We start from the raw sequence: 12,410 nt of genomic DNA on the forward strand, positions 1-12,410 counted from the left end.
ACACACTTAACACACATACACCCTTCTTTTTGCTATGAGTTACTAAGAAGGCGTGAAATTTATTTTGGATATTATTATTTTAATGATTTTTGTTCGTTTTTAGATTTTTTGCTATTCTTTATTAGGTCAGAGGTTCTCTGTAAAAGATATTTGATTTTTTGGTAGAAAATAAATAGATTTTCAGGAGCTATGACCCGTGATAGGTCAACACACCGTAAAACATTGCATCGTATGTCGATCCCTACTAATTCGAAGGCTTGGCCTTGGGACTACCGGAAATTGAAGCCATATAAATGATCAAATGGGATCATCGGTATCCTCGGTATCGTCGTTATATGAGCTAGTTGACCAGTTGCTGGGCCGTTGATAATAGTTGCTACACTTAAATTCTCCTGCAATTCCCTAATAAGCAGTCTCGTCCCATTGCACATGCTTGGAAGGCTTCAATTTCTCAAAGCATGATTGCAATTCCGAATTTTACCCTCAATTCATGTGGCGGCTGTCCAGAAGGGTTTAGTTAATTTAAATGTCTTCAATATTAATCACGGTGTCGATCGATTTGTAATTTTTTATTTGGCTGGGGGCTTTTGAATAATATTGACTTAATATTTAAAGTGACAATGTTTCTAGGATGATTATGAACTAACAGCATGCTATTTAGGATTTTTTAAGGTAATTTATTTACAACTTTGGTTACATTATTTTAGTAAGGATTCTATTCTTTTTTGCAATTATAATATAGCCCATGTTCACCGTCGATAGTGTAGCTTCCCAACAGTGAAAGAATCCATTAAATCGATCCAGTAGATTCGGAGCCTTTTCAATTCAAACAAAAAAACATACAAACAAACGAACAAACAATCAAATCCTTACTCTTTATAATATTAGTATAGATATATACTAATATAATATTAGTATACATATATTGAACGAGTATTTAAAATTCTGGCACCAGTCTGTGTCAGATTTGAATACAAAATATGAACAATACCGGGAGCTATGGTAAATTACTTATGTATAGCGTGGGAATGGGTCGCTCATCTTCAATTTAGTAGATTTTTTTGTACTGACCATTTATGTATCTTATGCCAAAACAATGCTTAATACTCATGTATATGTATGCCTGACTATAAGTGACCAGGTTTATTGATCTGGCGTAGCTTATTGGAACAACTTATTAGAGGTGGAAAACTTTTGAGTATAAACGCCGCATTGTACTTTTCGTTTTTGATACACATACATATGTACTAAAATGGATGAAACGATACTGAGTACGAGTAGGCACGAAATATGTTTGCATTGCCAATAGGGCACTGCAAATGAGTATATTTCTTTAGCCATAAACAGCTGACTGAGTACACACTGAATCAGAGAAAACCCACATGCGCAGTACAATATGCTCGCACATACACATGAACAGATTGTATATGAAGCATTCAATGAATAGCAGACAAAGAGATGACGATGAAACCAACGTTGAAATCGTGCGTGCAATCCGACCTCCCCCTCGTCAATGAACCAAGAGTCGTATATGTATATGTACATACATATTAGAGCTTGCTCTCAAGCATGTACACACACATCTAAACATAATAACACACAAAGGCAATGTTCCACTCAACCGGTACCGGGGCTGCGGCTGTGGCTGCTGACGAAGAGCTTAGCAGCAGCATATCGACGCTCACCAACTCAGTTCTTTCTTGTTCGCGATACGTAAATGTTGTATCTGGGGACTTTTCAATAGTTGGCTTATTTTAAAGGCATAGAAGGTTGTGTATGGCAGCTGAAAATTTAGATAGTCCGAAACATGGGAGTAGCATTTTGCTGTACGTTCGAAATGCTCTCTACTGCTAGACCTACTATACACATCGGAAATTGTTGTCTTGTGAATTTCAAGCTATTTAAATTTATTAAAAACGCAGTGACAGTAATCTCTAGATTTTAAAGTTGAAAAGCACCCAGGCGAATTTAAATAAGTGTATAGTACTAATGTGTAGGATCAGATACTTACATACATACATATATGTATATGTATGTCTGCCTATTTCATATAAGTACATATCATAATTTTTTACATAGACAATTTTGATTAAACCTTTCTTTACACTTCGCCTTACTACGTTTTGTTCTTCACCGAGTGAACCTTAAAACATGTTTAAATTTGGTCACATCATGGTTTTATTTGAAAAAAATTGAACGTGATTAGAAGCTGCCGTTGATTAAACATGAATGCAAAAGTTACGATAATGCGCTATTTTAATTGTTTTCTGCTCATGAGTTCTCGTTATAAACTCTCTAATTTGAAAGCTATTTATGACTATCTCCTAAATTGTTGTCTTTTATAAATCGAATGTATTCTCGCAGCGCATGCGTTGCTATCGCTTGTCTCTTAACGTAAAATGTGTTTCGTGAGCTAAAAAGTACAACAAACAAGGAAAATGTATGCGGATATTAAAATGATAAGGAGTAGTGTTAAATAATAATTTAATAATAAACTTACCGCAATTATAAAAATATGCAGCTTCTTCCTTAAATTTTAAAAGAAGAAATAACTTTTAAGATCACGCAATTCGTTCAAAACCTACGACTGTCACGTCCTATTTATGATGTCCTCAAAGTGGTGTAATTCACATGTTTAATTAATCAAACTTGAATTTAGTATGTTTATCTAAAAAAAACTATGGTGATATTTTTAATTTAACTTTTTCCTATTCGTATATAGAGGAGCGTTTTACACCAGAATTGGAATCTAAAATAAAAAAGAACGGGAGTTTAATGCAATAACTCACTAGTATGGATCCTAAATAAATAACACATATGAATCAGTATTAAGCAAGAACACGCCATGGACGAGTTGAACGTCGTCAAAGTACCCCTGGTAGTTAAAGATAATGCCTGTAGCACACTCTTATTGTCTGCCCAAACAACAACGACAACTTTAACAACTCCCAATTTCTTGGGCTATAGCAGCTGCAAAAACAGTCCAGTACCTACAAATGCAACTATCAATGATAATCAGCTACCAATGCCAGTCTTTAGTAAGCTGCAGAACCCATTACCGCTACATCAGCCAAAGGATACGGATAATACCCTTTGCACGACAGATAAAAAAACCTGGTGAGTATTGAATTGCATGGATTTGTGAAGTGACGTAACATAGAACTTTGGACCTTTAAGAACCATTAGGAATTATAAATAAAATAAAACATGTGAGATTAGTGGAACATGGCATTCAATGAAACTTTTTGTTGATTGTGAATTTAAAAATGATTAGTTGTTAATTTTTATCTTAAGAGGAATTTTTACTTTTAAGTGGTTTCACTAATTTTATGTCATACTCGTGTGCACATTTGTATCTCAAGTCAGCTGTGAAATCAATGGTATTTTATTATTTTGCCAATCACGAAGGTACTACATTCATATCTATGTACTATATGTATATACATGCATATATTTGTATTTTAACCTTCGCCATCTATGAATTATTAATTTGTCAATCAACCCATCATGACCATTGCCCCCACCACCCCTTAATGAACTAATTAAGATTTTAACATTTTGTTGACACGTTTATTAAGAACATGAAATGAATATTCAAGAAAAATGATAAATCGAGAGTTAAAGTTTGCACTAGCTTCTCCTGTCTTCATCCAAACTTTCTTCATGTTTGTAACTTTGTAATGTATTTTGCAGATGTTGCTTTTCTTTGTTGTCGTTGCTTTAACGATTTCGATTTGTCGAAGCTTTTTTAAGTGCAACTGGGTACATGTGCACTTGAAATGTACTCGCGGGTTCGTTTGAACGAACAGACCGACATACATACATATATGCGGGAAAATATAAACAAAGCAATAAAACTTGCCAGACCAGTCAGTAGCTGGTCGCTAACGGCAGCGTTGTATTTATCATAACGACGCTGACGACTAAAGCAGCTTGAAACATAAACTTTGGAACTTTGTAATTGGTATACTATACTCTAGTACATTTCATGTACAGAGTATAACAACCTAATACCGTCGCTGTTGTAATATGTATGAGTACTTAATACAACAAAAATTTAACAATTTTTACTTCTCTCTAGCTCTCAAATTAATCTTTGCAATGGCGAGCTCAAAGGCAACAACACCACGCAGCAAAATCAATCGCCATTACCTAAGGTACAAAACAAGAACAGCCCCAACGACCAGAAGAAAGGCACAATTTCATTATCGCACCTGCCCCAACGGCCGCCAGTTGATATTGAATTCCGTGATATTTCATACTCAGTGACAGAACGACGATTGCATGGTGTCAAAACCATACTAAAGAGTGTTTCGGGAAAGTTTCGGAATGGAGAGATAACGGCTATTATGGGCCCTTCAGGTGCAGGAAAGAGTACTCTAATGAACATTTTGGCTGGCTACAAGTAAGTGGATTCCAAAAACAAAAAACCCAAATTGAATAGGGACTTATGGATATTTAACTTTTTACATTGCCTATTTTTCATTTTCGTTAGAACTTCTCAACTCAGCGGATCGGTTTTAATAAATTGCAATGAGCGTAATCTACGTCGCTTTCGAAAACTATCTTGTTACATTATGCAGGATGATGTTCTTATTGGGAATCTTACAGTACGAGAGGCGATGATGGTAAACCAAATGTTGATTATTTTACTATAGGAACACATTGCCAATTCAATGTATTATGTATTTAGGTCTCTGCAAACCTTAAACTCGGAAAGAATATGATCACCTATGCAAAGAGCGTTGTAGTAGAAGAGATTCTGGACACAATTGGTCTTAGAGAGTCAGTCAACACACTTACGTGTAATTTGTCAGGTGGTCAACGAAAGCGTTTGTCGATTGCTCTTGAGCTGGTCAACAACCCTCCGGTAATGTTCTTCGACGAGCCTACCTCTGGACTGGACAGCTCCACGTGCTTTCAGCTAATCTCACTGCTAAGATCACTAGCTCGTGGAGGACGGACCATAGTTTGTACCATACATCAGCCATCGGCTCGTCTGTTCGAAAAGTTTGATCATCTTTATTTGTTGGCTGAAGGCCAATGTATGTACGAGGGTCGAGTGCGTGGCCTGGTGCCGTATTTATCCTCTCTAGGCTACGAGTGCCCATCCTACCATAATCCCGCAGACTATGTTCTAGAAGTGGCTTCGGGAGAATACGGTGAAGCAGTGCAAAAGCTAGTTCAGGCAGTCAAAAGCGGTATGTGCAAAAAGTATACACACAAAGACTACGGAGTGGATTTAATGGCGGTCAATGACATTATCAAAGGAGGCAGAAATGATATCGGAAAAGGTAGCAGCACAAATACAACTAATGACGTATCGACTGCCAATGAAGAAATGTTATCAAAGCAATTCGTATCTATTACTGAAAATAAGGATAAATTAGCAGACTTGCAACCACCACAGCCTCAGGCGAAACAATTACAAAATTCAGACCGTACAGTCATAAACATGCCATGCACCAATGGAATGAGCAATGATGACAGTTGCAGTTATAGCTCCTCGAAGGGCGGACAGAGTCAAAACGCGGTATCTGGTGGAACCAATGCTATGGTTGGCTGCATGACATCCTTATTAGACTCCCATGAGAGTGTTGTAACGCTTCCAAATAAGACGGGGTTTCCAACTAGTAGTTGGACGCAGTTCTGGATACTTTTAAAACGATCATTTAAAACAATATTACGGGACCGAATGCTGACACATTTGAGATTGGCATCACACATAATTGTAGGTGCGCTAATAGGTGCTATATACTATGATGTAGGAAATGACGCCAGCAAAGTGATGAGCAACGCGGGGTGTATATTTTTCACCACTCTGTTCACTATGTTTACAGCTATGATGCCAACTATATTGACCTGTAAGTGAACTCTCATAAATTTTATGACAATTATCTTTTAACATATGTACATATATCTATATTTTTTTATCAATAGTTCCGACCGAGATGTCAGTGTTTGTGCGTGAGCATCTAAACTATTGGTACTCCTTAAAGGCCTTTTACTTTGCTAAAACCATAGCTGATATGCCCTTTCAGGTAATGTACTATATATTGTATAACATATGTACATACATATGTATATGTAATGCAATATGATGCCATTTTAATTTGGCCACATGTCTGCCCGTATCTTGTATATATAGTATCTTTTATAGTATATGCGCTATTTTAGGCAGGACAAACGTGATATGCCAAGACAATACAAGTTTATGTGGCTTTTAATGTTTACACACCTAGCCCTCCCTTAACGCATCTCTTTTAATGCGAGCTCGGTCTAACGCGATTACAAAATCGCTATCTTTTAACACGGTGAAAACCCTCGTTCTTATGCGATTGATAAAATCGCCCCCTATGGGGGTTTTCCCGATTTTCCGTTCGTATAATCATCTATATATCGCAGACCATATAATCTAGGGATACCAAATTTTAGTCGAAGATGCCTTATGTGAATAAGCAGAAAATGTGTTTTTTGGAATTTCCCTCCCTCTCCCCCGTAAATCGAGATTTTCCTTAACGCAATTGCTATGTAAATGTGCAATTATACGTGAGTTCGAATACCGAGAGAAGTAAAATCGATCAAAAAAATTTTTTTTAATTCTCTTAATTTATTTAATTTCTATAATTATTCTAAGCATATGTACAGAGTATTATTTGAAAACTTGCCATTTGAGTTAACATTTTTATGTGTTTGAAACTAATAAATTTAACATCAAAAATTTGTGTAGGTATTTTTCGAAGTCTAGGAACGTAACCCCGTTTTCAAGGAACGTAACCCCCGCGTTAAGTGAGGGCTAGGTGTACTCTGAACATGAAATGAACCCTGTCCGTATGATTACCTGGATTTCAGAGGCTATATGAGATAGAGACACCAAAACATTTGTACACAGATTACACATAGGAAATCTAGTACGCTATACGAGCATCAAAGTTTACGTAAAAAGTGTGCATTTCAGAATATTCCCCCCTCACCCTCGCCCGCACAAATAGTGAATTAGCTACCGTAATTCTTTGAATTTATCATTAAAATTTGCAAATACCTCCAATTAGTGATTATGTGTCTGTGTGCTATATTTAATCATTAATTTGAAAGGAAATTGTATCAATAAATGTAATCTCTGCCCAAGCGCAGCTGTTGTTGTTGTTGCTGCTTTGACTCAACTCTGTGCTGCATACATCAGACACAGCCACGCATAGATACGTATAAATTCACATACAGACACAATTCCTATGCAAATGTGCAATTATACACCCTTAACGTGAGTTCGAATTCCAAGGGAGGTAAAATCGTTAAGAATTTGTTTATTCATGTTCGTAATTTGTTTAATTGCTATAAATATCCTACACATACTATATATACAGAGTACTTCAATGTCAGGACACCCGACTTTAGCTTCTCTACTTGTTTTAATTTCTATAATTGTTCTACACATATGTAGAGAGTATTTTAAAATCGGGACACCCGACTTTACCTTTTTCACTTGTTTATACCCTGTAAAAAGAGTGTATTAAGTTTGCGCAAAGTATGTAACAGGCAGAAGAAAGCATTTCCGACCCATACAGTATAAATATTCTATATCAGTATGACCTGACCAACTAATCTAGACATGTCCGTCCGTCGGTCTGGACGAACTCCTGGAAATGGCTGAGCGCACATTAACAAAACTTGGTATTTAAACGCTCCTAGCCAGTAGTCTATACGAGTTTATTTTATTTTATTTATTTTCTTCCCCTCTCTCCGCTAAAGAATTTCGTCAATATTGGCCACATTTCAAAAGCTAGTACATAAACAAAACTTTTCACAGGTAATACTGGTATATCTGATATTGTTTTGAATTTCACCCAAATCGGTCGTTCTAAAAAAAGGTTATTAACGAAACAATTTCACTCTAGTACTACGCCTACAAACTGCAGAATCAAGTTCGATTTCCTTGCTTCCTTCCTCCTAATACCAAACTTGGTATGCAAAGCCCGATAAAGGAACATTTTTTTTCTGATGCATCGCACCACTATCCCGCTATAACTTCCGTAATTGATTAACTTTAATGTATTCTTTTGAAACTTTCCGACTCTACGTACAAGTACACTGGTCGGCACAATTATTTTGACGAACTGTACTCACGACTATCGGTGCTGGTTGCTTTTAGTTTCAAGGAATAACGGTACAATTTTCATACGGGATATTGAGTTCATAGCAACAACAATATGTAGGCAAAATATTTTGTCTATTACTCTTCACACCTTTTTTCTACAAATGACAATGTGAGTTGACTGCGGATTCAGGCACGGCATAAGTATTTTGACCAAACCTTGTCGCCGTTTTCGCGTACGTTTTATCAAGTGATACTAAAATAACTTTGGTGTAACAATTTTTGTTGACCTTTTTACATTATTTTCATTAAAATTTGATTCAAAAGTAATCGATACAATGGTAAAAAAGACAGAATTAAGTTATGTTGTTAGAGCCTCAATAGTGGCGAAGTTTAATGCCGGCGTAGCACCAAAAGACATTGCAAATGAATATAATTTGTCGCGGCAAACAGTCCACTATCAAATTAACAAATATAAGACCCACAATGACGTCAAAAACTTGCCTAGATCAGGTGCTAACCGCAAAACAACACCCATTGAAGATCGAGTCCTATTGCGGGAATTTAAAAAAAATATTCATTTAAAGCCGCAAGCTGCTGCAGATCAATGGAATAAGTCGACCAAGACTCCAATCAGTGAGCGTACTGTTCGGCGACGCCTAAAAGAAGAAGATTTTAAGACATACAAAGCGAAGGACATACCTTACATATCAAAGGTGAACAAGCTCAAAAGATTGGCTTTTGCAAAGGAGCATCTGCATAAGCCAAAAGAGTTTTGGAGAAGCGTTCTATGGACAGATGAAAGCTCCTTTGAATATAATTCATCAAAAACAAAGATTTTTGTAAGGCTCCCACAGTTTCAAAGACAAAAAAATATCCCCGTATGTCAAAAAGTGAGCCATGGCGGAGGCTCAGTCATGTTCTGGGGATGCATTGCGTACAATGGGTTAGGTGATTTCGTTCCCATCACCGGCTCAATGAACCAGCAACAATATTTGAGTACCCTTAACGAAAACGCATTCCCTTCCGGTGACAGGCTGATTGGAGAATCATTTATCCTGCAACAGGATAACGCCCCATGCCACAAAAGCAAAATGATAAGAGCATTTTTAAGCGATGTTGGTGTTACTACTCTGGATTGGCCACCACAAAGTCCGGACTTAAACGTTATTGAGAATGTGTGGTCTCTTGTAAAACGTAAAAGAAATGCGTCTTTGCATAAAACCGAAGAAGAAACTATTTCCGAGGTCACTTCTCTTTGGAAAGAGATACCATTAGAGGTCCTTCAAAATTTAGTGGACTCAGTTCCAAGACGTCTTCAAAAAGTTATCGAAGCCAAAGGCGGGTATACATTTTATTAATCTACCATCAATTTCTTATGTTTTGTTTAGTATTAAGCTTTGTTTTTTTTGTTAATATCCATTGTCAAAATACTTATGCCAACCCATGAAAATTACCTTGATTTATAATTTTAAAAGTTCTTATAAAAATATATCCTTTGAATTATTTTTAAGTTTGTAATACCAATATGGAATTGAGAAAAAAAGTTTCCTTTGATATCTTAAACCAATAACCAGTTATTGACAAAAATGTATGATTTTCTTCTCGTCAAAATAATTGTGCCGACCAGTGTATGTGTTATATATTTGTTTTATAAGTTAATTTTAACAAGAAAGGAATGCTAAAGTCGAGCGCGCTCAACTCTTAAATACCCTATACCTCCCAACAAAAAGAAAAAAATTAAAAAAAAAAATTATTTAATTTAATTAAGTACAAATTATTCAATTCATACTTACAAAAGTGGAGACATGTTCATGTATAGTTTCAACAGCATAAATTTACATCAAAATCGTGTCTCTGCGTGTTTATATGCATGTACTATATGTACAAAGTTGTACCAAAGCAGCAACAACAACAACGGGGCGGGCAGAGCTTCGGCAGAGATTATGTTTACGGCTATAACTTCCTTCAGAATTGACCTATCATGATAAAACTTGGCATACGGACACATAATCACAAACTGGATGTAATTGTCAAATTTTAAATTCCGAAATCCCAAGAATTGCGGGAGTTATGGACTTATAGCGGGGGGTGTATCAGATTAAAAAAAAACAAATTTGACCTGCCTAGGGCTTAGGGGAAACTAGATGCCAAGTTTTGTAATTCTAGCTCTTGTACCTTCTGAGATCCTTGCGCTCATACAGACGGCCGGACAGACGGACATGGCTATATAGACTTGTCTTGTGATCCTGATCAATAATATATATACTTTGTGGAGTCTGCCACGCCGCCTTCTGTGTGTTCCGTGTACATTTGCACAAAACTAGTATACCCTTTTACCCTTTAGGTACAGGTATAAAAATTATTTTAAACAAGTTAAAAAGCTAAAGTCGGGTGTCCCGACATTGAAATACTCTGTACATATGTTTACAATAATTATAGAAAATACAAAAATTAAGAAAATTAAAAAATAAAATTTGGATCTATTTTACCTCTCTCGGTATTCGAACTTATGCAAAGGGTGTATAATTGCACATATACAAAGCTATTGCGTCTATGTGAGTGTACCAAAGCCCATCATCAACAACAGCTGCGGGTAGCGCTTGGGCAGCGCTGGAGCAGCAAATATATTTGGCTATAACTTCTTGTTAAATCGGTCTATCATAGTGAAACATGGCATACGGACACATAATGACTAACTGGGAGTATTTCCCAAATTTGAGTTCAAAATTCCATGATTTACGGGAGTTTCGATTTGCGGAGGAGAGGGGGAAGGGAGGGAAATTCCAAAATACATATTTTCTGCGTATTCACATAAGGCATCTTGGACTTTAAATTTGATATCCCAACCTAACAACCTAAAGATTGGAGCATTGGTGTCGTTTATATCAGAAGATATAAGACCCGTACATAAGAAAACTGAAAAATGTGTGGGTAAAATTACCACTGGGGAAAATATGTTATCGGCTCATTTCTAATAGTTCAAATCCATTTATTTTTTACATAGATTGTCTTCTCTAGCGTTTACGTGCTTGTAGTCTATTGTCTGACTTCCCAGCCTATGGAATTGGAGCGAATTTCTATGTTTGTTCTTATTTGTGTGCTAACATCTCTAGTGGCTCAGTCACTGGGTCTGCTTATTGGCGCTGGTATGAACATTGAGACTGGTGTTTTTCTAGGACCCGTCACAACAATACCCACCATATTGTTTTCTGGATTTTTTGTTAATTTTGATACAATACCGGGATACTTGCAGTGGGTGTCCTACGTTAGCTACGTCCGTTATGGGTTTGAGGGTGAGTACCTATATTACTATATATATACGTTCATAACATTTTTATTTTTAAAGGGGCAATGGTTGCCATTTATGGAATGGATCGAGCCAAGCTCCAGTGCAGCACCATATACTGTCATTACAGAAGTCCCAAGAAATTTCTAGAGGAAATGTCCATGGATAACGCGCTCTTTTGGGTCGACGCCGTGGCTCTAATAGGTACCTTCTTTGCATTGCGAATTATAGCGTATTTTGTATTGCGGTGGAAGTTACATATGATACGTTAAAAGCGTTCAAAGGCGCGCGTGCACACATATATATATATATATATATATATATATATATATATATATATATATATATATATATATATATATATATATATATATATATATATATACGTGTATTTGTGTATGTAATACGCGCATTACGGAATGATGTACTTTATATTTGTATTCTAAGTAAAAGAATTTACTTACACCATGGAAATTGGTATTAAACATAAAGTTTGTTCATTCATATCTTTAACGTGGACGTACACTTTTTATTTGACACCATACAAGTAGTATACATACGAGTATATATAAATACATATATAAAATGTTACCTCCTATGACCAAAGCAGTGAAGACTCCGCATTTAATCATATCGCGGTGTGTCAATGAAAACTAGAGCATCTTTAAATCCATAGCTGTTTGAATTTAGAAATAAACATGTAGCAGTTTCCCAATATTCTGGCGATCGCTCCGTCCCTATGTTTTATACTCTTAAATATCAATGCGACAAATAACGAGATCACATTTTGTTCACTTATGTACGTAGCGCAAACTTTCAATTAAACTTTACAAACTCTTTTATTTTCGGATAATTCGGTGATATAATGCAATTATAACTTATGTTATTACAAAATAGTATATAGTAACTGTAAGTATTTTAAAATAATATATGTACGGACTATGGTTATATATCTAATTTTTTGTAGAATGATAGCAATTGAACATCACAAAAAAATAATTAAAAAAATATTCGCCACTTATGTATAAT

The 12,410-nt window shown here is 36.0% G+C and overlaps 1 protein-coding gene across 1 annotated transcript; it reads left to right on the forward strand.

Moving 5' to 3' along the window:
- The first annotated feature begins 1,610 nt into the window (after window positions 1-1,610).
- On the forward strand, window positions 1,611-11,673 carry LOC115628621 (ATP-binding cassette sub-family G member 1). The gene is made up of 8 exons (XM_030524807.1): window positions 1,611-1,769; window positions 2,723-3,117; window positions 4,082-4,405; window positions 4,496-4,628; window positions 4,694-5,864; window positions 5,941-6,041; window positions 11,100-11,388; window positions 11,442-11,673. Exons 2-8 carry the CDS (start codon window positions 2,846-2,848, stop codon window positions 11,651-11,653), a joined length of 2,502 nt encoding a protein of 833 aa, XP_030380667.1. The 5' UTR covers window positions 1,611-1,769; window positions 2,723-2,845; the 3' UTR covers window positions 11,654-11,673.
- The last annotated feature ends 737 nt before the right edge of the window (window positions 11,674-12,410 follow it).

Source organism: Scaptodrosophila lebanonensis, unplaced genomic scaffold, assembly GCF_003285725.1.
Source record: "Scaptodrosophila lebanonensis strain 11010-0011.00,11010-0021.00 unplaced genomic scaffold, SlebRS2 tig00000118-arrow-arrow-pilon, whole genome shotgun sequence".
Taxonomy (NCBI): Eukaryota; Metazoa; Arthropoda; class Insecta; order Diptera; family Drosophilidae; genus Scaptodrosophila; species Scaptodrosophila lebanonensis.